Below are 27,285 nucleotides of genomic sequence, written 5' to 3' on the forward strand. Positions count from 1 at the left end.
AGCACGGTTTATCTCTGTTCACTGGGATGAAGCCATGCACATTAAAACACTTAAACATCTGCAGATGTTCTGTAAACTACTTGAAACATGTTACCTGAAAAACGAGCATGTTTATGGCATGTACAGTTTTCTTGTGGTAACCTTAATCCTAGAACCACTGATGGCCGGGAAGAAAAAAAACATAAATTTGTTTGTTTTGTTTGGAAGAACAAACATTATTATTGGTAAGCTAAAACTATATTTTTCTTGATTAAAATGTCAGCATTTATTTATGTAATTATAGAAAAGTACAACAGAAAATATAATACAAAAGTAAACAAATAGAATATATATACCCTGTACATTATAACATGTTGTATGTGTGTAATAAAGCAGAAGATATCTCATGTCTCCAGCTCTAGACCTTTCCATGATTTCGCTGCATTCCTTTTATACTGCTCCAACTCCTGAAAAACAGACAGATGTAACACTTTTCACATATTACTGAGGCAATACAAGAAAATCAAAACAGTGCAGGTAAATGCAAAAACACACGCTACTGTGAAGAAATACTCAAGACTAAATCTGATGATGCAGATGAAGGAAGGTTCCACCAAAGGCAAACGTTTTCAATCTTGTTCTAATTTTACTGTTATAAATTTTAACATACACTCAACAAAAATATAAACGCAACACCTTTGTTACTGCTCCCATTCCCCATGGGATGGACGTAGTGACCTAAAATTCATTCCAGATACACAATATAACCATCCCTCCCAAACAGTGGTCACAAATCAGTCCAAATGTGTGGTAGTGGGCACATCTGCTATATTGAGATAATCCATCCCACCTCACAGGTGTGCCACATCAGGATGCTGATCTGACATCATGAGTAGTGCACAGGTGTACCTCAGACTGCCCACAACAAAAGGCCACCCTGGAATGTGCAGTTTTTTGCGCTATTGGGGGTCTTATATTTTTGTTGAGTGTATAACATGCCAACTTTGGCGTATCGAGTTTGAGATGCAGCCCTCTGGTTTTTTCCAGCTGAACATTGCACGTCTGACCTTGTTTGACTCCAGGGACGACTGGCACACACCTGAATGCTCCACACTTCGAAAATGCCAAAACGTCTACGTCTACAGAGGCGCTCACACCTCAGAGCAGTACTGTGAAACTTTCTTTTTTTTATATCAGTGTAAATAACCACAAGACACTGAAGCGCCTAAACTACAACAAATACACATTAACTAGGGGAAAACAGAACTATAGTTAATTAGCTTAAAACTCTTAAGATTGGTCTTTATTTGTATTCGTACTGAACTATGCATTTATACATTTTTACTTCGCAAACCTATCTCTAAATTCATTGTGTTGTCTCTCAAATAAAGAGGTCATTTCTGACTACCATGATCTGCTGAGATTCTTTTTAATCCAGACTAGAGGGTGCTGTCTAGAAAGGAGTTTCTCAAGACTTATTTGGAATTAATCTTTAGCCTGTTTTTCTATTGAGTTCTCAGACCACACAATGGCTGAGTGAAACGACGAGCGCCAGGTGAACGTCAGTCAGCGATAACAGCCGGTGACTCCATCGGGTTACTGCAGTTCAAGTTCCAGAGTGGCACTATTGCAGGCAGGAATGAAGACAGCTAATCTCTAAGTTTATCACCACAGGATATAAAGTTACAGCCTATTCATTTCAAGACAGAATCACTACTAGAAACAGACTACTGAAGGACAAAGTGTTACTTTGGAACATTAACCTTCTTTAAGATGTCGAATGAGTTTCTCCATTTGTATATTTTGTACAGCGTACACAGTTTTTAACTCTGTTACCCACGCCAAACAGGCCATGTCATTCGATTGATTTGTCTGTTTGTTTAGCTATGTTTGTTTGTTTAGCTATGCAGGATTACTCAGAATGTTATATGAACAGATTTGCATTGAATTTTTACCACAGCCTCGAACGCAACAATACAAATCTGGATTTGGATGCAGGAATTTTTGGGGGATATTTTACTATTGGGAGATGGAAAAATTAGACATCACATGATATCTTTGCAAATTCATATAAAATTGAAATAAGGAAAATCGGATAATGTCAAACTGAACTGAAGTCAGATATCCTTCTGGATCCAGAGACTGAAGTCCTTCTGTCATTTCGACCTTGCAATTTCAGACTGCCCTTAATAGTGTTTAAAAAAAGAAATATACAATATATTTTTATTCTGACTATTAATATATTATATATTCATTAGCTTTTGTAACTTTGTATCCCACGAGCTTGTCATTTTAAGCAGGGTTATTATTTTATAAACACACATATCTTAACAGCCTCTTTTATCTGGGCTGCCATTATGTCTAATCCCTTTATCAAATGAAACTGTGCTATGTCACAGAAACTTATCTTCTTCATTTTGCGTTAAATGCTTTAGTGATTTATTATCTTCCTAAATACTTGCTACCCCTCAGAAGGAGGACAAAAGTCAGGGTCACGAATCTGAGATAAGTGAATGGGAATTCTGATTACCACTGATTAACCACCGTACTGCCAACTCATGAGTCAAGAGACTTGACTGCAGTAGGTCTGTCAAAATAAATGCAATGCAAACACGTATATAAAGTATTACCTGGTCTTTCTGGGCTCTCATGGCATCAATCTGAGGCTCACTGTACTGGGGATCTTTGGCTGGATCCTTTAGCTCTCTCTGCTCATTTGTACTCTGCAATGACAAATTTGGTTAGACGAACAGATGCTTTTAAATCATGCAAAAGAAAAAGTAGTTTGTCTACATAAGTTGGATTTTGCAGAAGACAAACATGTTGCCAGAAGCTTAACTACCTCTGGGGGGAAGACACGCTCATACACTTTCTTCCAGAGGTCTTTTGGATTTTTAGCATGGAGAGACGTTATATCCACATCGACAGTAGGTGGGGAACCTATATTAACAGATTTTAAATAAAATATCACACCAAATGTTAAATAAAGGAGGGTGGATTTAAAGGAGATGTTTTGTTTCATCACAGAGTTTTGTAGTTTATTCAAAACTTGAAGACATTTCTACTTTTGGCTACTGGGGGGCGCTGTGCTCACCTATTTGACCGAAGGAATCAGAGCCTGCTGGAATGATGAGCGGCTTGAGGGGGTCAGAGGAAACAGTTTTCCTGATTACAGAAAAAAAGAACAAGAAAAACAGTATTACAGCTAAAACATTAACCAACAGACCCTAACATAGACAGCATTTTACATTTTTTTTGAAATTCTCAATGAGAGCAAAACACATTTTCCCTTCAAGAAACAATGACAGTTGTTGTAAGTAGCAGCCATGCTCCTTTAAATGCAATATCTAATACCTCCATCATAAACAAAAGTAAAGATTATAGACTTCTGAGTGTGTATATCTATCTGGAGCTGTCCCATCACATGATTATATAACTAAAGTGAATATCCTAAGCTCAGACTGTTTATGAAAACCTGTTCTATATCATACAATTTTTATACAGTACAAAAATGTAAATAAATCTGCAATGAGACTGTGAAATCTAGTATTATCAAGCATTAGTGGTAACATTAAAGTAACTCTATTGACACTATAATCTAAAATGAAAGCCCATGCCCATTACTGCTTTGTGTTCAATGTTGCTTTATTCTCCTCACCCTCTCTCCAAACCGAAAGCCAGGTGCAAGAAGAAGCTCTTGGTTTTTGATATAAGGCTCTCTGATTTGATGCTAGTGAACTAATCAAAGCATTAGGAGACACAAACACAAATACAAAGCGGTGGTTAGAGACAGCAAACTATAAGAAATATATGAAAAAGTGCAAAATTATTTGTTAAATACAAATGTGCTGCAGGAGCATTAAAAACGTTCTTACAACGAGAGAGGCCACGTAGTAATGAGCAATAAAACGCAGTGTTTTACTGACAACTTTCTTCTTGTCAGAGTCAAATTCCTGAAAAGCAGATGGGAAAATTGGAAATCTTATATACAAATATTACTGAAATTTATGATCTAATAATAATTCTGTGTACGTGTCTTTTTTTAATAAATCATTTAAAAAGAGTACAAATAGTGTGTTTTACCTGGAAGATGTCGTACTTGCTGCCGATGATGAGCAGAGGAACAGGAAAGGGACTGATCAACTCTCTGTCCTGCTGACAGAATCACAGTTAACTCTGGAGACAGCACCGGCCTTACACACTTTTACACTTTTAGTTGAGATTTGCTTTTTGTTCCCTCTGACAATAAAATATCTATTTTCACCATCTTGGTTGCATTTGTCAGGTCAATGCAAATTTTACTTTGTGACATTTGAGTGTTTAAAAAGCCAGAGGCATGAGTAGTTCATGTAAACACTTTAAATATGCAACTTGTTACGGATGCCTCAGTGCACCAGCACATTTACCCATTGATGACTGTTTTTTTTATCATCCTTATTAATCTGCAGTCTCTTTGTGCTGCATCCCTTGTGCTGATCGACTGTAGAGGCTCACCTGTATCACCATAAACCCTGAGGAGGCAGAGCTGCCTTTTCCCTCAGTGCTTTTTACAGTCTATTATGTATTAGCTGAGATGGAAGTTACTTGTGATCCTGTTCTTGGTTACATTAATTTAGTCTAACGATATTGATATTATTAGATAATACATGGTTAAAGAAATTTGCTTCATCTCACATGTTGAGTTCCTTTGAGTCGTGGATTTAGAAATTGTAACACAGCTATAAAATTGCTGTAATACAAATTGTATGTGTAATGAGACAAGGTCTTACAGGATAGTCTTTAGGTAAGACACGTGCTGCTGAGTGGCTGGGAGTCTGGTGTTTGACTCCGGATTTGGATTTCTGTACTTGGGAGGAGGTTCTCTCTAGGTGAGCCTGTGCAGCCTGCAGTAGCTTCTCCATTGTTCCCCACAGAGCGTTGGGTTTAGACAGGTCCAGGACGAGGATGACTGAGAGACAGCTGAACAAGACAGGAAAGGAAAGATGGTTTTCCTCTGAGGTTCAGACCAAGAAAACATTCTTCTTCTCTACTGACATGACATTGCTGTTCAAGAGATTCAGATTTTAAAGATACAAATAATAATCTGAACAGAAAAGATAAATAACATAATTCACACTGTGAATGTGTCAAATACTGACCCCTATTCAAAAGCAGGATATTTGTAAGAGACCTACCTGATGGTGACAGGAGTGATGGGGATCTGGACGAGGTCTGACAAAGAGGTCCCTCCTCCCAGCTCCCATAGGTGGGCTATGTCTTTAGGCTGAAATAAGTATATAACAGTTTTATCTTGAAGTTACATAAACATCCAGTGCAACCCTAACCCTCTATGGCTTGTTCCACATTTCAGCTGCATTTAATACCAAGAACTAAAATATTTACTTGCATAATGAGCACATCCTGCCACATAAGTACACTAAACGTACTCTCTAATGTGGTCACTGTGCTGAAATACTGGAAGGAAGTTCCTTCCTACTAACGCAAATAAAACATATACAGCATAAGGTGTATAACCACATTTGTCTTCTCATTTTTAAGAGACTAAAGCAAAGTGTCCAAGACTAAAAGGATTTACTTACCGTGTTGTGTCCTCGTGCTCGTCTGCCAAAAGTGTACTCCAAGGCCAGAGTTGGTTTGGATAGTTCATCTCTAGTAGACAAAAAAAAAGTGTGTTTATACAAAGTATGATGTCATGAAACTAACTTGTGCTTTTGGTTAAATATTTTACAGTACCTCATTCGTGTGTTTTCTCTAGATCAGCAGAGACACACTACACTTCCTTCTGGCCTTCTCTGTATTTCTCCATTAACACTCTCAAAGCAAACGGTACATCTGTAGAGGTCGTTCTAGACATGAGCCACACTGCTGCTCACCAATCATCACCCCGTTTCCCAAACAAAGCTTAAACTCTTTCCCATATCTTCATGGTATGTCTTAACAACTCTATCCCTCTGTTGTCACTACAGCTCTGCACATCACGCTTGTTCTTGAAAATCACTACACTTCTTTTCCATTTCTCAGGCATCCTCTCACTCTTCAAGAGTCCACTCTTAGCTCACAGCTGCCATCACTTCCTCCTTACTGAACTGTCCTCCTCTCTCTCATTTTCTTCATTCATTAGCTCTTCAAACTACTTCATCTTCTCAACAGCCTCTCATCATTCATTAGTACACTTCCTTCCAGCTCAATCTTGCCGCCAAGCTAATTTTCTTTCCTTAGTGCCGAGCCTCACATAAGCCTTTCCTTATGTGAGGCAGATCTACATGCTTTCCCAAATTTTTATTTGTTAACCCCTCCCTTTGAATAATTGCCAGCACTCCCTCATCCCACCACCAGGTACTCCTTATGTCAATAGGATACACCAAATACTTTCTTGGCAATCTCCCTAAACACTTCAGCCATATAAAAGCTTTGCCAAATATTGACTGTGAAAGGATCAGCTTTAGCTTTCGTGTTTCACTTTGCATGGTGTAAACTGCCCCTGCAATGGGTCTGAATAGTGAATATGAAGAGGGGTTTAGAGCACTCTAGTCTGCCCGGGCATCATCATACCAACCTGTCCAAGCACCTGAGGAGAATGGACGTTTTGCCCTAAAAAATAAACGGATGTGAGTTTACGCAGTACAGTAACAAGATACAAGCGCTTCCGTGTGAAATCAGTGACACACACACCCCAGCTTTGCTCCCCATCAGAAGCACCGTCCGCTCGTTCACAGCCTCTCCACCGTCCCTCTCCTCTGCACCTCCGCTCTCCCGGCTGTGGACCTCCGCCGCAGCCAGCTCCCATAATGTGTCCGAGCTGACCCATACGAGACGAGACGGGACGAGTCGGTCGACAGATATTACTATTACTGTTATCACAGTAAACAGTTATAATGATAAAATAAAGTAATTCTCACCTTATTTTTGGCATCGAGCTCGATGGTTAGCGAAGGCTACACAGCTAATAGGAAGGCTAACCGTTATAAACGTTGCCAAAGCAACAGCGCGTTTTGATGACGTAACCATCTTAAGTTTTAATGGACATTGTGGGATATGTAGTTTTACGCAGACAGACTATAAACTTGTAAAATACATTTCCATATTGTCATATCTACAATCTGCTATATGCCAACAATGTTTTAAATTAAGGTATCCTTTATTACAGATATATTTCACACAGAAGTTTTTACAAAGGTTTTCAAAGATAATTCTTTTTGTGGCTTTAAAGCAGAGCTGATTCTTGTTGTCTGTGGTTGTAACAGCAAATTAAGTCTGGGACACTCTGGAAATACTTGTAGTTAATCAGATAACAGTTTACATTTGTTACAGTACCAGCAAATTAATATTTTCCCCTTGTTTGATTCAATCATATGAAGAAGCCAGCAGATAATGTTTCAGTTCCATTTCATAACATGCTGTACACGAAATGACACGATCCAGTTTTCCCAGCACAGATTCCTTGAAACAGAACGAAGTAGATCCTTGCAGAATCAAAAGTGTTGAGATGATCTTATATTTTATTATTTTTTTAATGTTCCTTCTATAAAGCCAAACTGAAGATGAAAAGGCAACAAATGATATATAGTCTCTTTCCTGGTGATCATGAAGTTATCAAATGGTTTGTCACGACTTTTCCCTTGGTTTGTCACAATAGGGGACGTTTTCTAGCAGAAGGTCATTTCTGGGCCGAAGCACTGAGAGTGAGGAGAAAAAAACAAAAAACAAAAAACACAATCGTATCATTAGAGGAAAAAAAAATCATTAGCAAGTATATACATTATGATACCTGATGTATGAGTAATCTTTGCATGCACATGCTACTTCCTTAATAAAAAGAAAAAAAGAAAAGAAAAGACAAATCATGTCATACACAGCTTATCTTCTGCTACGTGTTCCATTTGCACCACACTCTGTCGAAGGACGATGTCAACGTCTGAGCCCATTTTAATCAGCTATATATATATAAAAAAAAAAAAAAAAAGTAAAAGTAGAAGTTAAATAAAGTCAATTTTATTTTCAAATATCAAAATGCTTCACAGTACCTTCTGGATGTTTTCTTCTGACGTTTCATTTTTGTTTTTCCGAAACTCCTCATTGATCTTTAATCGTGCAGCTTTGTAGAAGAAAACAAACATATTTCGAGTCACCTGAGCAATTCTGCAGTTCTAATTTGACTTCACAGCAAAAGGCTCAGAAAAAAGGTTTCATTTACACTCATTAGATGAAAATAAATCTCTCCAATGCAACCTTTCTATTACTCTGTGTACATGCTGCTATTACACACGGCCCTCATTACTGATGTAATCCAGATGATTTTCACATGTTTATCAACCATACAATGCAAAATTACATTAAATATCAGTTTACACTGTAAATAAGAATAACAGGGTGGACGTTTTATGCTTTAACATGTTGGTGAACCATAATAAAACATGGAAAAAATGCTTATGAGAGAGTCTTGATTCATCCTCAATCATTCAGGTAAGGAAATCCCAAAAAGTTGATCTGGACATAACGTTTTCAGGAGAATTGTTTTGTCACTCATTCCCTCAGATACAGCGGCCACACAAGCAGAAGAACATCACATTTAAAAAAGCCCTGTAAATGTGGTTATCCCAGCTGGACATATGTCAAAGTTGGGAAAACACCTAAAGAAAGCTCCAGGCTATCCAGGAGGGAAGAAGGACAAATGCTGCCTAAGGGATCACTAAGGGTTTTCTCTTATGGGTCATGAGTATCGAAACAGACTGTGAGGTCTATTTACACCTATAGGCCATTGGACACTCTTTCAATGATGAGGATGTATACAATCTGAACAGAGTGGAACGCTGGTTTCAATGGAAAGTCATGGATTTATGTGAAAAGCCCTAAGGCGACATCTTTCTTTACTGTGATTGCAGCCACTCTGCAAATTGTACTTTTGACTTTTATAACTTAAACTGGTAATTGAACTTGCACAAAGACGTCTGGGGACATGGCATTTTAGGCTGTTTGTCCAGCTGAAAAAATAAATAATTTTAGGTATATATATATATATATATATATATATATATATATATATATATATATATATATATATATATATATATATATATAAAACAATTTAATGGTAGAGAGGGGTTAATAATATAAGACACGCTCATGGGGCTCATATCACCACCTTCAAACTGTTCACCTGCAACACCCGCCCCCTCACCCCACACAAAAGAGGATTTCACACCACCTCCTCCGACCACAACTCTTCATATTCATGAAGCAGATGTGAGGAAGCAGTTTAGGAGTCTGAATGCTCGGAAAGCTCCCGGCCCAGACGGTGTGTCTCCTGCCACCCTCAGACACTGTGCAAACGAGCTGGCCCCAGTGTTTTCTGGCATCTTCAACTCCTCACTGCAGGCATGTCATGTGCCTGCCTGCTTCAAGTCCTCTACCATAATCCCTGTCCCCAAGAAACCTAGGATCACTGGACTAAATGACTACAGACCCGTGGCTCTGACATCTGTGGTCATGAAGTCATTTGAGCGCCTAGTTCTCTCCCATCTCAAGACCCTCACGGCCCCCCTCCTGGACCCCCTGCAGTTTGCATATAGAGCCAACAGGTCTGTAGATGACGCCATCAACATGGCCCTACACTTCATCCTGCAGCATCTGGACTCCCCAGGAACCTACGCCAGGATCCTGTTTGTGGACTTCAGCTCTGCCTTCAACACCATCCTTCCAGACCATCTCCGAGACAAGCTTTCCCAGATGAATGTGCCTGATCCCATCTGCCGGTGGATCACTGACTTCCTGACGGACAGGAAGCAGCACGTGAGGCTGGGAAAGAATGTCTCGGACTCCCGGACCATCAGCACCGGCTCCCCTCAGGGCTGTGTTCTTTCTCCTCTGCTCTTCTCCCTGTACACCAACTGCTGCACCTCCACCCACCAGTCTGTCAAGCTAATCAAGTTCGCAGATGACACCACCGTTATTGGACTCATCTCGGACGGGGACGAGTCTGCCTACAGGAGAGAGGTTGAACGTCTGGTGTCTTGGTGCAGCCACAACAACCTGGTGCTGAATGCCCAGAAGACAGTGGAGATTATTGTGGACTTCAGGAAGCACACAGCCCCACTCCCCCCCATCATCCTGACTGACACCCCCATCACCTCTGTGGACTCATTCCGCTTCCTGGGTACCACCATCACCCAGGACCTGAAGTGGGAGCCCACCATCACCTCCGTCATCAAGAAAGCCCAGCAGAGGATGTACTTCCTGAGGCAGCTGAAGAAATTCAACCTGCCAACACGGACGATGATGCAATTCTACACTGCAATCATCGAGTCCATCCTCACCTCCTCCATCACCGTGTGGTACGCTGGAGCCACTATCAGGGACAAACAGAGACTGCAGCGTGTTGTGCGCTCTGCTGAGAAGGTGATTGGCTGCAGACTCCCATCTCTGCAGGACCTGTACACCTCCAGGACACTGCGGCGTGCAGCCCGGATCTCAGCTGACCCTTCTCACCCTGGACACAGTCTGTTTGACCTGCTCCCCTCAGGCAGGAGGCTCCGGTCCATTCGCACCAGAACCTCTCGCCACAAGAACAGTTTCTTCCCCTCTGCTGTTGGACACATGAACAATAACCACATGATTGTCCCCGCCACTAACATATGACCCTACGCTGTGTAACTGCATCATTTCATGTTTGGCACTGATCACCACCTGCACTCATGTATATATCTTTCTACGTAGCACTCATAATTCTTATTCTCATGTATATATCTCATGTATATCTCATGCACATATCTTTCTTTCTACATAGCACTTTAATTCTTATTGTCTGCACTGAAGCACCGCAGCAATTTCCTAATGTTGTAAACCTCAACATCTGGCAATAAACCCATTCTGATTCTGATTCTGATATGACACCGAACATTAGGAATGACCCATTTGATGAATGCTGAGCATGTGTTCACTCATCTCCTGTTTGATAAGCATCAATTATCAGTCCAAGATACTGCTCACAGACTCACCTGTCAGTGCTCGGTCATCATCTTTGAACACAGCCATCCTGGTCCTGTGTAGCGTTTTAAAAACGCCCAGAACCTGTATTCACAAACAGGCAGCTTTTATAACAGCTGTGAATGATGCTACCAGTCACCTGCAATTTCAAGTAACATGCAAGCAATGTTGCAATAAAGGTATTTAAAAAGACGATAATATCCCATACTAACCTTCAAACGAGTGCCCATGTTGCCTTCTTGTGTTCACTTCCGATGTAGGGAGACGTCACATATGTCAGAGCCCAATCAGAGCCGACGCTGGAAATGAAGCTGTGATTGTAGCCAATGAGGGCTCAGAGTAGTTTCACTGAGCTACTAATTCGATTGAGAACGGCCTCTCTCTAGATTTCCCATTTTATGGGGGGCACTGGTGAGCTGTGTTTTGTGCTGAGAGCTCCCTTCGGACACAAAAGTGTAAATGTTGTGGTGCATATAATCCATTTCTTGGATATTTTACAGGTTTCTGTTGGAGTAAAAAGAACTTTCTGGACGGCACCATGAGTCACTTTTATGGCTACTGCCGTCTTGAATAGGGGAGTGAAGCTAGCAGCTAGAGAAAACTTCTAACGTTTCTTATTATACACACGTTTTGTATTGTTTTTTGGTGTGGTGTAACTGCTCCTCTAACGTCTATGGATTTGTGCACTCGTAAAAGCTAGCATTTATTAACATTTCACTAGCACAACGATGTTTTTCATTGTACTAAAGAATAAAGGACACGAGTCTCGTTTTATTTAAAGTCGGGTGTATAATCGAAACCGTGTTTGCGAAAAATAAATAACTTAGTAAGTTTTTAAATCGGGAAGTAGGTGTAAATAATTACTTTCACCATTTAGCTTCGTCCACGCTTATCCACTGAGGGACGTGCGCCCTCTGCTGCCCCTCTGTCTGAACTGCAGCCTGTACAGTGGCATTAACAGGAATTGGAGTGGCTCTTATCATAGATCGGCTCTGATTTTAGTGACACTGGAAGCTGCGTGGGGGAGCCGTGGCTCATCTGCGTCAACATGGCTGATGAAACAGCGAAAGCGCAGACCGCCAAGCCGGGCGGAGATACGATATTTGGAAAAATTGTACGCAAAGAGATTCCTGCCAACCTAATCTATGAAGACGATCAGGTATGCGTTCATCACTTTGATTCACGAGGACGTTTAAAGTCTGAATGTTTCTCATCGTGGCTCCGCAACTGCCTGCAGGAGGCGTTCAGCTAATGCTAACTCAGCGTTGCAGAAACGCTGTTTTTGTGCCTACTTGCATTTAAAAATGCTGCAGCAGAGCTTGCAGAAATCATGTAATACATCAGAAGAATCTGCAAGTTTATAAAATAGCCATATTTGCTGCAACACAGCGTCTGAAGTTACAGATAGTTGGCTTTGCACCAAGAAGTGATAAGGTTCACTCCAGTGCTGTTTGTTTGCGGACTCGTTAAACATGTAGCCGCTGTAGGCTAGAGCAAGACAAGGAAAATTAAAAGGTGAGGTTCCTACAATAAAGCAACATCAAGTGATTTGCAGCAGACATTAGTGAAATGGGGAATCAAAGCGTTAAAAAAAAGCAATATTTATTTTTATTTCTAAGTTTTGGAACTGCTTTGTATTCCCAGTGTAATGAGCTATAGTTGATGACTCCAGATAATTTATATCTGTCATGTTTACAGATTCCACATTTTTGTACGCCTTAAATGCAACAAAAACATGTAAACATTGTGTCACATTAAGGCTTGGGCTGTGCCACTAGTTGAATTTTAGTTGCAATTTTGTCGAAGTCGACATTTGTTGTTGTGCCCCATTCTGCTTTCTTTGATGTGTTTCAGATATTTGTGACAGAAAGATAGCAGCAAGATTGAAAGGGAAGGTTTACAAGATGACAGTCAGGCCTGCTGTGATGTAGTGTTCGTAGACAGTGGCACTGACAAAAAGGCAGGAAGTAGAGCTAGAGGTGCAGATGAGATTCTTCATTGGGAGTGATGAGGAGGTACAGAAATTAGATTTAATAAAGAAGAACATGCAGAGGGTTGGTGTGACAGAGGAGGATGCTTGGAATAGGGTGGAGGCAGGTTATCTGCTGTGGGGAAGAAAATGAGTGTGACTCATGATCATCTCATTTAGAGCTGAAATTACAATTAGAGTTGATGGAAATTAGCCTAAAAAAGACAATTTTATTCCTGTTTTTTTTTTTAAAGTTTAATAAATCTGTTTTTCCAAAATGTGTGTTTAAAATTTTCAGTATTGACCAAATATTCATGACTATGACTTTGAGATAAGCAAGCAGCCTTAATGTGTTTAACTCCAAATACTGGGGTGTGCATAAACACGTAAAACTATCTAAGTACTATTAAGACCTGAGTTATTATCATTTTTTAATTATATTTTTATTTTTTGTTTTCAGCTAACTTTCAGTTATTTCCAATTTTGATTGTGCACAGTCTAATTTTGTTTTCTAATTTCTTGCTTTGGCTCTCAGTGTGTAGCCTTCCCTGATGTCTCACCTCAGGCTCCCACTCACATCCTAGTCGTCCCAAAAAAGCCAATTGTTCAGCTCTCTCAAGCCGAGGATGACGATGCTGCGGTAAGTATCATTGTAATGACTTTTGCTTGTGAAATAAACTATAAACAATCTCACACTATCATTTCCCTGGCATATTTCTATCAGTGATCACTAGGGGGAACTATTTGCCTTTTTAATACTTTAATGCAAGTCATTCTTTCTGTGTGTCTCTTAGTTGTTGGGCCACATGCTGATTGTTGCAAAGAAGTGTGCTCAAGATGCCGGCCTTTCCAAAGGCTACAGGATTATCATCAACGATGGGCCGGACGGAGGCCAGTCGGTGTACCACATCCACATCCACGTTCTCGGTGGGCGCAGTATGGGGTGGCCTCCTGGCTAACGCTCAGCTTCCAGCACCCACCATCCAGCCATGCATATTCACATCTGTTGTCTGATTACCAGTGCTGTTAAATCTGATCAAGCCAAAATATATCTGTGGAATTAAAAGGCACATCACAACACCACTCGTGCTGGCTTGTCTTTATTCTTAAACCGGACATTTTTTTTTTTTTTTTTTTAATAGAAAGCTTGATCGTGTTCTTCAGTGGGGTTAGCAGTAATGTCATTTACAAGCCTTTAACTGAAAGACGAGCAGTTGCGGTCAGAAGTCTGCATATAGTCATGATAACTTAATGATTCCTTTGCATTGTTCTTTTTCCAGGGATTGAATGATTGTACAGCATACCTGATTTTCTCTAATCTACACAGAGTCAAAACTGTACTGACAGGCTCAAATCTATACATACATAATCCTAAAGTGGTGCTGAAGGTTCTGCACTGTCCTTTAACTTGTTAATGCTAAGACTCCAAAGTGATCATGACTGATTACAACTAGTAGTTTGTCTTTGCCAGCATTAAAGGAATTGTTTTACAGCACTCATTAGATTGGATCCAGGTCTTCCATAAACTGGAAATTACTGGAACACCAGTACTACTGTCTTGAGAGGATGCTGATCAAGTAAAAAGCCCCTGCCTCAAAATTGACACCTTCAAGCTCAACTGAAATACGCAGCTGCCCACATGGACAAGCCAAATACCTTCTGGAGAAATGTTTTATAGTCAGATGAGACAAAGATTAAGAAATGTGGCCACAATGACAAAAGGTGTGTTTGGAGGTGTAAAGGTGAGCCTTTTAAACTTAAGAGTAGTGTACCAGTCAAGCTTGGTGATGGTAGCATCATGGTTAGGTCTTCACCTTAAATCAACAGGTAGAAGGTTGAAACTTGGACACAGGTTTTCCAACAGGAGAATGATCCCAAACTGTTTTTTAAAATGGATTTTATGGGCTAACATTACACTTCTGAAATGGCCTTCTGAAGTCTACACTTATAAACCCAGTCTGTGTCAGGAAATCACCAAATTTACCCAAGAGTGGTCAAATATCTGGCTGGAATTATGCCAGAAGCTTATTAATTGCTGCCAAAAGCACCTAGCCAAGGTTCAAGTTGCTAAGGGACATTTGTCCACAAATTAGCGGGAGTGTATTTGAGCTTCTGTGTATACTTTTGACCCTGTGTGGATTAGAGAAAATCCAAAATAAGTTCAAACTCGTGCATCCAATTCTTGTTCTTTAAAGTCATTAAAGATGTATGCTGTACAATCGCTCCACCCTGGGAAAAACAAAAAACAATTCAAAGAAATCATTAAAATGAGGACGCCCATGATGACTGTATGCAAACCTGACCACAACCGTAGCTCTCGTGGTTGAAAGGAGTGCAGCTGAAAGGATGAGGGATCGTTCCTGCTCAAAATGGGACTGTGGGACGGTTAGAGTGTGGGTTTCAGCTTTCTTATAAACCACTTTCCTAGACAACATGAGTAAAGTCATCTGTCACAAGAAAACCAAGGGAAAAATAAAAATATTAGAACCAGTCTGAGTTTTAGATCAATAGAGTGATTATATCTTTGGGCCAAAATAAAGCGTGCCCTCACTGGTTTCAAGGTTAAGAAAATAATTTAGTGTTATGGTTAGTGTTTGGAACTTGGTTGTAAGATTAATATTAGGGGTAAGAGGCTTGGGAATCCATTAATAAGAGAACAACTTTTAGCCAAAATATAAGAGGTACCCATTCAAATGACCTCAGCACTGCACTTATTCAGGCCCCCAGCCACAAACCTGACAAGTCTGAGAAGAGATGTGAGAATTCTGAATTTATTAGTGGGATAAATTGTATAAACCTCCTACATCAATTAAAAAGAATTGGATGCCAGGTACCATGTAAAAAAAAACTGATGTATTGTAGTTTGAATATAGTTCTTGTAGATTACAACAGCTGAACATGCAAATGTCTAACTGTTCAGGCATCACAAAGCGAGTAGTTGTATCATTTGCATTTTCAGTTGACGCACTATTAATGGCAATTCTACTCAGTAAAAATGATAGTTCAACTGACTGTAAAGGAGTTCCTTTTTTAAGGAGGAATAACAACAGGTTCCTCATTAATCAGTAGTGCTCACGTTACTTCTGTGCAGGTTAACTAAACCCCAAAAAGTAAAAGTGGGACAATTTGAGACGGGTTACTAAAACGGCTGAAACATGAGCATAAGCTCCAAATGTAAATACAGTGAGGATAAAAGCAAGTTAGAGTTTAATCCTTTAAATAACAACCTGTTTTTTCTTTACTGTTTTTTGTCACATCACTTTTTGAGTTCCAGGCTTCCTAGGCTCACCTTCCAACAGTCATGGGATGTTTCTCAGTTGTTACTGGAGATGCATTTCCTTTTCTTTGTGGTTAAGAGTCTGGGATAAGCCAGGTTTATGTTAAAAAGGGACTTGTTTATATACACTCACACGATCAAGGTGTGAATCAGAATGGGGAATAAAGGTGATTTAAGTGACTTCGAAGATGGAATTTGGTGCCACATGGGCTTTTCTGAGTATTTCAAAAAACTGCTGATCTACTGGGATTTTCCCCACATAACCACAACCATCTCTAAGGTTTACAGAGAATGATCCAAAAACAATATCCAGCAGTGGGAGTTCTCTGGGTGAAAATCCCTTTTTTTTTATGTCAGAAGTCAGTGGAGAAATGCCTGATTGCTTCAAGCTGATAGGAAAACAATATTAAGTCAAGTAGTTTCTCATTATAACCAAGGTTGTGGATTTGGAGAAGAGCATCTCTAGATGCACATGCAAACAACTGAACTAGGTGCGGTTAGTGCAGGACAGGAACTACAAAGACAGTTCTCACGGGCTCAACAAAAGACTGGAAAAATGTGGCCCGGTCAGATGAATCTCAATTTGTGGTGAGACATTGGGATGGTAGGATCAGAATTTGGAGTAAACATAAGAATGTGCCTTGTATTGGTGTAATGATGTGGGGGATATTTTCTTGACATCACAGCCTGCCTGAACATTGTTGATGACTGCATCTATCCCTGTGTCGCCACAGTATGCCCATCTCCCGATGGCTGCTTCACTGTAAAATCTAATTCGTTCCCAGAACTCAAAAAAATTGAGGAAACTCGTTGCCTCAAAAAAACTGAATAAAGCTTAGCTAAAAATGACTAAATTAGGACAACTTGTTTATTTTGAGTACTCCGTACAAGCTCATATGTTCCCAGAACTCAAAAGAAATTGGATTAAGTTTACGTAAGATGACCAAGTTAGGGCAACTTACTCATTTTGAGTACACTGTACAGCCTTGTTAGTTCCCAGAACTCAAAAAAATTAAGGAAACTCATTGCCTCAAAAAAAAACTAAGTAAAGCTTACTTAAGATGACTAATATTTCAAGTCTGCAGTATTAAGAATAACTTGATATTTCTGACTGTACAGTGCTAATTGTTTACCTACACTGAAAAAAAATTGGAGTGACATTTACTTAAAAAAAGCTAGGCAACTTTTTCCACACAGAAAGTGCTTGTAATCTTTACTCGGGCTATTTCTAAGTAATATTTACTTACTAGAACCATCTATTTTTTATGTGAAATACACAAGTAAATTGCACTGGCAATACTCATCTATAGGTTGTAACTTTTACTCAGAATACCATTGCATCCAATTACAAAACCCAAGTGAACATTGCTGATATTTCTTTGTGTTTCTTACTCATCTTTTCTTTGTTATATTCTATGTAATTATTAAGTAATATTTATTATGAATGTACTAGTTAATATTAATCGAATTGAATAAATATTCTTATTATTCTATTAAATAATAAATCAATATTTTCCAAAACAAATATTTGCAGCTTAAGAGACACTTATTTCACAGTTGAAATGGCATAGATATATTTAAAATATCTACATAACATTATAACCACAAAAAACATGGCCATAGAACTTCTTGATCGCAAATTTCAAAACAGAGCATATACACATATACAAAAACAAACAAACATGCTATTCAAAAACTCAGTGTGCACTGTCCCCTTTCTTCTAATCAACTTTCAGAACACATACATCAACTCTGTCCATTAACAGTTGCAATCACTACCTTTGCAGACATTCTCAGAACGTTCAGGACAGAAAGAACTTGTATAAAACTGAGCAACATTTGAAATTACTGTCAGAAAACAGACAAAATGCAAACAAATTAATTGTACTGGACAAAAGCACAAATAATACTGGAACACTCACGCTAAAAGTTTCTTGTGGAGAGACTGGACCTTTGGTGACATTTTAAGGATGTCAAGCTCAAGAAACAGCTTCTGAAATGCCTCAAACGTATATTTCAGTTTCAGTGGGTAACTTAAGTTGACAGCATAGATGACACCCATGAGCAGGAGGCAAGCGTTTGTCACACTTCCGCAGTCCTCCAGAATTTCTGTCCCCTCAATGATGACCGACACGTTCACAGGATCTTGGTTTTCCTGTGCCACATTGGGATGGATTACGATGATCTTCATCATGTGATTACTGCAGTCCTCTTTCAATGCTTCTTGGCTGACGTCCTCCTGTGAAAACAAACAAACCACAATTAGAAATAACTAGAATAGATTCCAAGTAAAAGAAAAGGTTAAGAGAAAAAAAATGTAAAAATAAAAAAGAGGTATACTCAATTTAGTATACTCAAATCAAACAATATTCATATGGCACTTTTCATACGTAAAGTTACAGAACGTGCTTCACAGAGGCTGACCCTGAGACAAAGAAAATCCCTTTTGGGGGCCATCCAGCCTGGAGCTGTCCATGGGACGGCACGCGTGTTGGTAGACCAGAACCATTAAATCATTAAAATAGGTTATAAAGGTATAATCAAATTAAATACTCTTTTGCTCATAAAATAAAGTTAATAAGTGATCGTTAAATAGTCAGAAAAAAACCAGACAAAAGGCAAGTTAAAGTTTAAGGCAGATAAGATAAAGATTAAATATGATTTAAAAAATAAAGGGTAAGAGCATAAAGATTTAAGAAATTAGTTAAAAGCCTGATTGAAAATATTAATCTTGAGTCTTTTTTAAAAAACATCACGAGTGTAGAGAATCTTTGACCTTCAATATATCATCACAAGTGAAGACCAGATTATAAGGTTAGACAATTTTAATACAGTCATTATGATCATCAGATACCTGATGGTCTTTGATCAGCTCCTCTCCACTCTCTCCAAGATACTCAACTAAGCAACGAATGATAATGTCCCTATTAAACCCAAAAAGAAAATTTATTGCAGAAAATACACAACATAACATATGTAACATACATACATAACAGCACATACAGATGTAAACAGAAAGTTACCCATGGAGAATGTAAGCCTGCAGCTACATTCTAACGTTGTGAAGTGTACAACTTAACATGAATTTCTCAACGATGTGTGTTAAGACAAGAGTCCAGTGCATGTCATAATCTGTGGGTCCAGAAACTGTCTCTGCCCAGTGAGGAAAGTTTTCTGCCTCATCACTGGACATGCAAATGAATTTTTTGCAACATATCAGTACCTCCTATCACAATATTAACCAGTCAAGGACAGGAATTCCCACACACAAGAGTAATATTTTGGGAAATAATTGTATTGGAGTCTATGGGCAGCAGGAAGGGATCTCGCTGCACTCAGAGGGTCACTTTGAAAATTCTGTAAATTTCTCTGCTTTTGAGCGCATATTAAGGGAGAGATGACAGGTTTGTATACACTTGTAGAGACAATCATGTGCATAAATTGTTAATTGTGGCCACAGTGTCAGGATCAGGAGAACAGTTTCAGCCAACACAGACACTGATCAGAATAAAGGACAAGTTCAGTATTTTACACTTAAAGCCCTGTTTTCAGTTTATGATGAAATCGAACGATTTTGATTGAAATTTGGACACATGCTGCTGGCCCGAGCTTTTTTGGTTTCTGTGGTAGCACACCCCCACCTCCACAATGGCTTCATAGGTGCACTGGAACAATCCTTCCTAAAACGCATAAAACTGTCGTTTACAAAGACGTGAAACTCACCGAGTGGTCAGAAGTGTTCACTGATATGTTCACACAAAAATCGCTGCAAAAGATACTTTCCAACTGGTTTTTATTGTAGTTTTTGTCCAACTCCATTGACTTGTATTAGATGTGCTGTGATGTACGGTATTAGTCCGCCGCTATTCCATTCTATTATTCAAGCTCTCGGCGGAAGAATGTACAGGTGTAAGGCGTTTGAAAAAATAGGTCCAGTTTTACAACAAATGGTAAAACACCTGTTGGAAAGCATTTTTGCAACGATTTGTGTGTGAACATATCAGTGAACACCCCTGACCACTCGGTGAGTTTCACGTCTTTGTATGAAGCCATTGTGGAGGTGGGGGTGTGCTACCACAGAAACCAAAAAAGCTCCGGCCAGCAGCATGTGTCCAAATTTCAATCAAAATCGTTCGATTTCATCATAAACAATCTGAAAACAAAGCTTTAAGTTTAAAATAACAAACTTGTCCTTTAAATAAGAGTGATACATTCTCAGTGTGTATGACCTCATCTTTTCCATTAGATTATGTAATTAAAATAATTTAAAATTTTACCTTATTGAGTGAGTCCAACATTGGTTTTATTTTGGTCCCTGCAGTCCCGCCCTTCCTTCGAAATATCTCCAGGAGTTTGGTGGTGTACCCGTCCAATCTGGACAAAAACGTTCGCTCCAGATGGATTGTGGTTATTCGCTTAAACTCCTCTTTGATCTGAAATGAGAGATAAAACACAAAATCATGTCAAAGATGACTCATGAGATCTCACATACACTTAGTTGCTGCATGAACAAGAACTGGATTTACCTGATTTTCACAGAACAGAGAAGGCCACCTCTCTAAGAGGTCTTGGATTGCGGGGCAATCCTTGACAACCTCTTTTCTTCTCATAGCGAAAGACTTCTCCATTTTCTCATTAATTGCCCTCTCATTGTTCTTCTTCTTCATTTCCTTCAGCAAATCTAGTCTCTCCATCTCTAAGGTTTCCTCAGTCTCACCGAATGGCAGTGGTGGCAGATAGTTGACTTCAGCTTTTTTGGCCCTTTTAAAGCCTTTAAGTGAACCCTCTTCACTGGAGCATCGTCTCTTCAGTGTGTTCACCTCGAGCTCTGGAATGGCTAATTGGCGACCTCTTAACTTTGCCCTGTAGTTGCCCATTTTATACTTTATCCTCTGTTGCCAACCATATAGGCCATTAAAAGACCCTGGCTCTTTGAGGCATGGGTATTTTGCTACCAAGGCTTCAGCAACAGCTAAAATCTGGACACCAGTTGGATATGCTGTGAAGCCAAATATAGTCTCTGCAAGCTTCTCAAGAATGCTACTAGTTACGCTTGGGTTGTTCAAAAGTGTGCCATCATTTTCATAAGCTTGCTTTCCTGCTTCCAGTGCAAGGTCTATATCATAAGAGAAGTCTGGTATTTCAAACTTAAATGGCCATGGCTTAGACCTGTAGGATGGTCCACTCTCATCTGGGGAGGACAACAGGATTGTGTCGCATACAGATGAGGAGGAGCTTGCTTCTGTAGATAGTGGAACTGGAGATTCGACTTCTGACATGTCCACAGTAGTGAGACTTAAGATTACTGGTTCAGTTTTTACTACTTTGAGGTTAGCTTTATCTTGTACTTCCTCAATCGAGGTCAAAGTGAAGAACTGACCATCGAAATCCATGTCCTGGTACATAACAGTGAATGGTCCTGTAATATCAAATGTCTCTCGAAGAACATCATTGAGGTCCTGAAGTGTGCTTGGGATGCCTGCAGGTAAAAGTAGTTTGTGGACATCATCCTCCCCAAAAATTATCCGCAGTTTCGCTGAGGGTGCCATATCAACAGGAAGAAGCTGCAACAACAGAAGAGAAATACAGACATTTATTCACAAGCTTCTCTCCTCACATTTCAAAAAGATAGGCAAATGTGGTGCTTTAAAGTTGTCAGGCGTCTTCCTGCAAGGGTGTATGAAGCCAAAGGATAAAAATCTTTAAGCTCTCTTTGCTCAAGTAACTGCACACTCACTGTGTTCTCCAGCTCATAACTCCTCAGGTGTTCATTGTACCATGTATTTTGTTGTCTCACGAAAAAAGTCAGTTTGTTACAAATCACCATTATCTGTAACACTTCAGAAAAGTCAGGCAGTCCTGCAGTGGAACCACAACACAACAACATTCCCACTGCATAGTTGGTGCCTAAACTGCACACATTATTGGCAACATGCACAGCTGTAACAGCAGGGAATCTGCATTTCACCAGGTCTTTTAGATCATCCTTAAGCACATCTAAAGAGACCTCTGTTGTTTTTGTGACTGCAAGTGATGGTTTGACAGAATGTGATTGATGATATGCAACCATGAGCTGGTGCTTATTTGCAAGAGACAGCAAAATATTCCTGAAACAACCAGTGTGTCTTACCACCTTCTTGAAAAAGCTGTGTTTGGCCTCGAATCTCATTGTCCAGAGGGCAGCTAGGGGGCCAAATTCCCGAATGAGCTGAGGATAGTGCTCAAGGAAATGGTGCTTGGGAATGAGCTTATGTTGGGGGAAAACATCAAGGAATCTGCTTCGGTGTTCTGAAATGATGCTGTCAAGATAGCAAATGCTTTCTTCAGTATGGGCTCGAGACATGACAAGGTCCACAATGTCTTTCAGTGTCATCAGCATCTGCCATACAGGCTCTTGTTGGGGTACTTTTAAACCTATAATCAGAGGCAAAAGACGCAATAAGCACCAATTTTCATGTGCGTTGCCCCCTACTGATTTTCGAGTCGAAAAGTTAGCAGGAATGAGATGAGGGCGATTTGTTTTATCACTCCACTTGTATGGGAAATTGGAAATGGCATCATTCAGTTCCATGAGAGAAAAATATTTTTTCTTGATCAAGTTATCAAATGCCAAAGCCAGTTCCACTGGAACAATGCCCTCCAGCAGATCATGTAAAACATCTGGAGGGTAACCAGATGTAACATGAAAATGCTCAAGTTTTTCTGACAATGCACACTGTTTTTTTACACCATAACAATGAGGGTGATCTGGACTAGACACAGCTGTCTGTACATGCAGTGTATGTTGATCTTTGGTTCTTTGATGAAAAGACCCAGATCTCACTTCATTGGACTGAAACTTGGATCGCTCCCCAACACAAAACCGGCAGATGTATGACCCTGCAAAGCTTTCGACAAATCCTGCCACAGAGTGCGCCCCCAAATTATCTGCCACCACACTGACCACAGTCCCTTTAATGGCTTTCCCTAACGCTGGAACAAAAAGACCATCTTTCTCCAAGCTTTGGATATCTGTTAACAGTGGCTCTAAAACTCGCTGGAATCCAAACTGCTTGGTGTCTTCAGCCTTACACAGAATTGCAAGGTAGATTGATGTCAATGTGGGACGTAACTGCACCGGAATGTTTCCCAACACCCAATAGACAGCTGTGACTTTGTGCTTTTTTTCGAGATGTCCCAAGAGGATTACATACCTCAAAGTCATCAATGTACAGGATGAGACTCACTCTGTTCTCCTCTACAGAGAAAAACTTGTTTTGATAGTGAGATCCATCACGAAATGTCTGGTACTTAAAGTCATTTTCAGTTTTTTTTTCACCTTCAAATGTGTTTTCTTGAAAAGACTTACTTAGGACCTGCACCAAGGAGGGCAATATTGGGACATACTGGAAGGTTTTGCCCTTTTTTTTATCAAGTATGTGTTCTTCTGGTTCAACAACTGAAAAATGCTTCTTCATAAATTCTCTTCTCTTGTAATAAGTTGTGAAAGGGCCACCTGTCCCCAAGGCAGTACTTATAGGGTGTGTCTCACAAAGATTTTTCACTAAATCTGAGATAATGGCTGGATCCAGATCACAGTTATGGCTTTTCAAGGTGGACACCACCACATCTCTTAAAAGTGGACCAGATGCAGAGGTGGATATAAACTGAAGCTCATCTACCATTTCATCAATGCATTTGTTTGGGACATTGAACATGCTTTCTAACTTTAAAAATAGATGGCCAAATTTCTCTTTTATATCTTGAGACAACTCCTGTGGTTCCCCATCCCAAAGCTCTAAGCTCTCTTCCACATAGGTCTCATCCTGAGCAAACATGGGTTCATTAGGTTTGCTTTTTAATACTTCAGTTTTAAAATCCTCAAGGGTGTGTGACTGGTGTTTTCTGTGTCTATGTGTAGCAAAGGTGGAATAAATATTTGTACTGAAGTTGCAGTCTTTGAAGACACATGCAACTACTTCAAACTTCCTTAAGTGGTTGTTAAGATGCTCAAAATACTGCTTCTCTGAATTAAAAAAAACAGAGCAGCAAAGTAGACAAGTAAATGAAAGAGGTCCACTTTGTGTGACCATCTTCACATGGTGTCGAGACAAATGGGTCTTAAGGGCATTAAATGTTTTAAACGAGCAAGGGCAATCAGTGTGAAGACAAGGGACTGACTGGCTGCGACCACCATTTCCATGCTTTAGTCTGTAGTGTTTTAACAATCCCAACCTCTTCTCTGACTCAAAGCTACATATCTTACACATCCATCTCATGTTGTGGCACCTTAGACAGACAAATTATGTGACAAGTTAAACCTAATCGTTACTAATTTGATCTTACCTTGTGGAGTTCAAATTAGCAGTCAGAAGGTCCTATGTTCTGTAATAAAAAAAAAAAAAAAAAAAAAAAAAAAAAAAAAGGTTATCTATATGCTTTTCAACTAATTTCTACTAACTCAAGGATGCACACTGATATTATTATTATTTTTTTTTTTTTTTACATATGTTAGTTCGGTGGCAAATTTAAAACAGGTCAATATGAAGACTTGAGTGAAATCGAGTGCGTATATCGTTTTTTGTTTTGTTATTTTTCGTCATGCTCCGAATGCAGAGAAGGTGGCCATATTCACTGATGTCACTCCATTACATTTTACTTGGAAATATCAACTAATTAAGCCAATGAATTGGTTTAGTGAATATTACTTGGATCGAATGATTCAATTTACATACAAAACTGAGGACACATAATTACAAACAATCCTCAAGTAATGCACTACAAGAAAAACTATTTTAAAGTAATAGCACTGAATTTGTATTTTTTTTGTAAAATTTATATAGCTAATTGAAATAATAATTACAGGGCCAAAAAAACATTTTTTTCAGTGTACTGACAAACATTTCATGTTCAACTAAATGAAAAACAATTCGTGGTAACCTGAATATGATTAAAAATAATTAACAACACTTTTTGTAAGGATGTTAAAATCAGACCAACTTTTATTTTCAAACACAACAAAGTATAACAGCCAACATACTGGACACTGTTCTGCTGGACAACAAACAATTATATTGCCATCACTGTTATAATCTTACAATGAAACAAAGTCTCAGATTTAGTTATTCTGAAAATAAGTTTAGGCCTACCACAAGTTTGTTTTGTACTTACATTACTTATATAATCAAAATAAAATATTTGTTGTTCTGTCACAAATGCAGTCTCTAATTTAAACAACACATTTGTTTTGCATTCCAACACATGAGCTGGAATGTTGTAATATTTTAAGGATGGCTTGTTTCCAGTCCAGGCATTACTGCCTGAATGACTATCATGGATCGAGGTGACCCAAATGTAGGTGCAGAAGAAAGTCTTTAACTTCCCTTAAGTACAGTGGCAGTGGATGTGGGTTGGAGATGCAATGAGCTTGAACTTGCAGGCGACCATCTTCACTGACCACACCATCTGTGACGGAGGACTCATCTCTCCTGTTGTCCTGCAAGCAAACAATCATATTTTTTGGAACATGAACTTAATTGCTTTCTTAAAACATTTTTTTCTGCATTTGGTATAAAACAGACTCCAATTTGGACAATCTCAGGCTCCCTCCCCACCGGAGAGGTGATATTCAATGTCCCAATTGTCAATCTGGATAGCCGTGACCACCACCCAACACACAATAATGTCATGAAAGCATCATTTTAATATAAATGTCACTGACAGTTGCTAATATATTGGAAAACCAAAATACTTACCACTGAGTTGATGTCTTTCTGTCCAACAGCAGGAGTGCTGGTCCCGAGCCTCAAAGACAGAAGCAAGCAGAGGGAGAAAAAAACAGAACATTTTTCAGAAACCGATTTGATCCTTAATGGCTGTGCAATCATTGTCACAGAGTTTGCTTATGTTGTTAAATAAAGGCTAGATTTGACATTAATAGATGCCACAGATGTTCAAGGTGCCACAAAGCATGAAAAAAATGGAAGTCTCGGAAAACGTCGGGGCATTTTTGCAAATATGTGATGTCTTGATAAATCGAGCAGATATTTGAACTTTCGACAGCTACATTCTCGCCTGAAAATATCTTAAAAGTTGATTTTGTGACCCAGAAAAGGTAATAAGTTTTTTAGCTGTGCTCCTCCGCCATTGCCGCGCTTACAAGTAGCACAGGCTCCGACAACCGTGGCCGACATATGCGATCCTCCTTTTCCCCAGATTACCCTTTTTGGGTCACAAAATAACCTTTTAAGATATTTTCAGCGGAGAATGTAGCTGTGTAATGCTCAAATATCTACTTAATTTATCAAAATATCACATACTTGCAAAAGTGCTTCCACGTTTTCGGAGAGCTCTGTTATCCACCAGCGCGATAGCTGACCGGGAGGTCAAGGCTTGATAAGAGTCCGCGAGTCCTGGCTTATTGTTTTCAAACCCCCCTCCGAAGAATTTTGTCTGGGCCCTTATCTCACTTTTTTTTATTTCAAACAATCAACAGAAAATTTCACAGACATATTTTTATATAAGGTTTTTAAGGCTGTGGTGTTAATTTTTAAGTAACATGAGCCCAGCCGCAGCAGCAACGCTAGGCTAACACTAACTAGCTAGCTAGCACGATTATAAACCTGGTGCTAAACTAAGAGAAGCCACAAAATCAGTTTGAATAAGAGTAAACATTTACTCACCAAGTCAGTGTATCAGGTAAAGATCCACAGCAATGACAACAATAATCTCTTGAGCTGACGCTTTTCTAGGTTTGCTCAACATATTCCATAAAAAATGCTGGCACCATGAACATGCGGACTGATCCGTGCTAGGGAGGAGGACGGTAGTGACGTGGCATTTTCAAAACACATCTTTCATCCTTCCGCACTGAGAAGAAAAACTTCCATCTTACTTAGTTTTTCTAAGTTAAGAAAACTCAAATAAATTGAGTTTATCAGCGTTTTTGCATAAAATGTACTGGTAAAACTTATTTAAATCGAGTTCTAATAACAAATTGATAAAAAAAACTGAGTTCAGCCTATTTAATATTTTTAATTAAACACAATATTACATTTTACAGTGTACTTTTAAATCACTATGGAGCACCAGCATTTCT

The 27,285-nt window shown here is 39.3% G+C and overlaps 4 protein-coding genes across 8 annotated transcripts; 1 reads left to right on the forward strand and 3 right to left on the reverse strand.

Moving 5' to 3' along the window:
- Positions 1–240: 240 nt before the first annotated feature.
- Positions 241–7,028, reverse strand: dync2li1 (dynein, cytoplasmic 2, light intermediate chain 1). 4 transcript variants are annotated; one of them, XM_004570100.6, is made up of 13 exons: positions 6,879–7,028; positions 6,652–6,778; positions 6,536–6,570; positions 5,559–5,628; positions 5,154–5,242; positions 4,749–4,938; positions 4,063–4,131; positions 3,855–3,932; positions 3,638–3,717; positions 3,074–3,144; positions 2,822–2,919; positions 2,610–2,702; positions 241–446 (listed from the first exon to the last, which is right to left on the reverse strand). In XM_004570100.6, exons 1-13 carry the CDS (start codon positions 6,890–6,892, stop codon positions 384–386), a joined length of 1,077 nt encoding a protein of 358 aa, XP_004570157.2. In that variant the 5' UTR covers positions 6,893–7,028; the 3' UTR covers positions 241–383. The 4 variants fall into 4 exon arrangements, with proteins under 4 accessions (XP_004570157.2, XP_012779820.2, XP_076747641.1 ...); XM_012924366.5 differs by lacking the exon at positions 6,879–7,028 and having other exon boundaries at positions 5,713–6,570; positions 6,652–6,762; XM_076891526.1 differs by lacking the exons at positions 6,652–6,778; positions 6,879–7,028 and adding an exon at positions 5,713–5,811 and having other exon boundaries at positions 6,536–6,554.
- Positions 7,029–7,033: 5 nt separating this feature from the next.
- On the reverse strand, positions 7,034–11,328 carry lyrm7 (LYR motif containing 7). The gene is made up of 5 exons (XM_004570099.6): positions 11,175–11,328; positions 10,974–11,046; positions 8,004–8,074; positions 7,832–7,913; positions 7,034–7,655 (listed from the first exon to the last, which is right to left on the reverse strand). Exons 1-5 carry the CDS (start codon positions 11,190–11,192, stop codon positions 7,585–7,587), a joined length of 315 nt encoding a protein of 104 aa, XP_004570156.1. The 5' UTR covers positions 11,193–11,328; the 3' UTR covers positions 7,034–7,584.
- A 631-nt stretch (positions 11,329–11,959) lies between these two features.
- On the forward strand, positions 11,960–14,014 carry hint1 (histidine triad nucleotide binding protein 1). Its single transcript, XM_004570098.4, has 3 exons — positions 11,960–12,121; positions 13,467–13,571; positions 13,726–14,014. The coding sequence occupies exons 1-3, from the start codon at positions 12,011–12,013 to the stop codon at positions 13,888–13,890; spliced, it is 381 nt and encodes a 126-aa protein (XP_004570155.1). The 5' UTR covers positions 11,960–12,010; the 3' UTR covers positions 13,891–14,014.
- A 3,751-nt stretch (positions 14,015–17,765) lies between these two features.
- Positions 17,766–27,001, reverse strand: LOC106675767 (uncharacterized). Of its 2 annotated transcripts, XM_076891527.1 has the most exons (7): positions 26,870–27,001; positions 25,943–25,991; positions 24,534–25,683; positions 20,735–21,772; positions 20,486–20,641; positions 19,063–19,132; positions 17,766–18,447 (listed from the first exon to the last, which is right to left on the reverse strand). In XM_076891527.1, exons 4-6 carry the CDS (start codon positions 21,755–21,757, stop codon positions 19,106–19,108), a joined length of 1,206 nt encoding a protein of 401 aa, XP_076747642.1. In that variant the 5' UTR covers positions 21,758–21,772; positions 24,534–25,683; positions 25,943–25,991; positions 26,870–27,001; the 3' UTR covers positions 17,766–18,447; positions 19,063–19,105. The 2 variants fall into 2 exon arrangements, with proteins under 2 accessions (XP_076747642.1, XP_076747643.1); XM_076891528.1 differs by lacking the exon at positions 26,870–27,001 and having other exon boundaries at positions 25,943–26,228.
- Between the last annotated feature and the right edge of the window lie 284 nt (positions 27,002–27,285).

The sequence above is a fragment of the Maylandia zebra genome, linkage group LG13 (assembly GCF_041146795.1).
Source record: "Maylandia zebra isolate NMK-2024a linkage group LG13, Mzebra_GT3a, whole genome shotgun sequence".
Taxonomy (NCBI): Eukaryota; Metazoa; Chordata; class Actinopteri; order Cichliformes; family Cichlidae; genus Maylandia; species Maylandia zebra.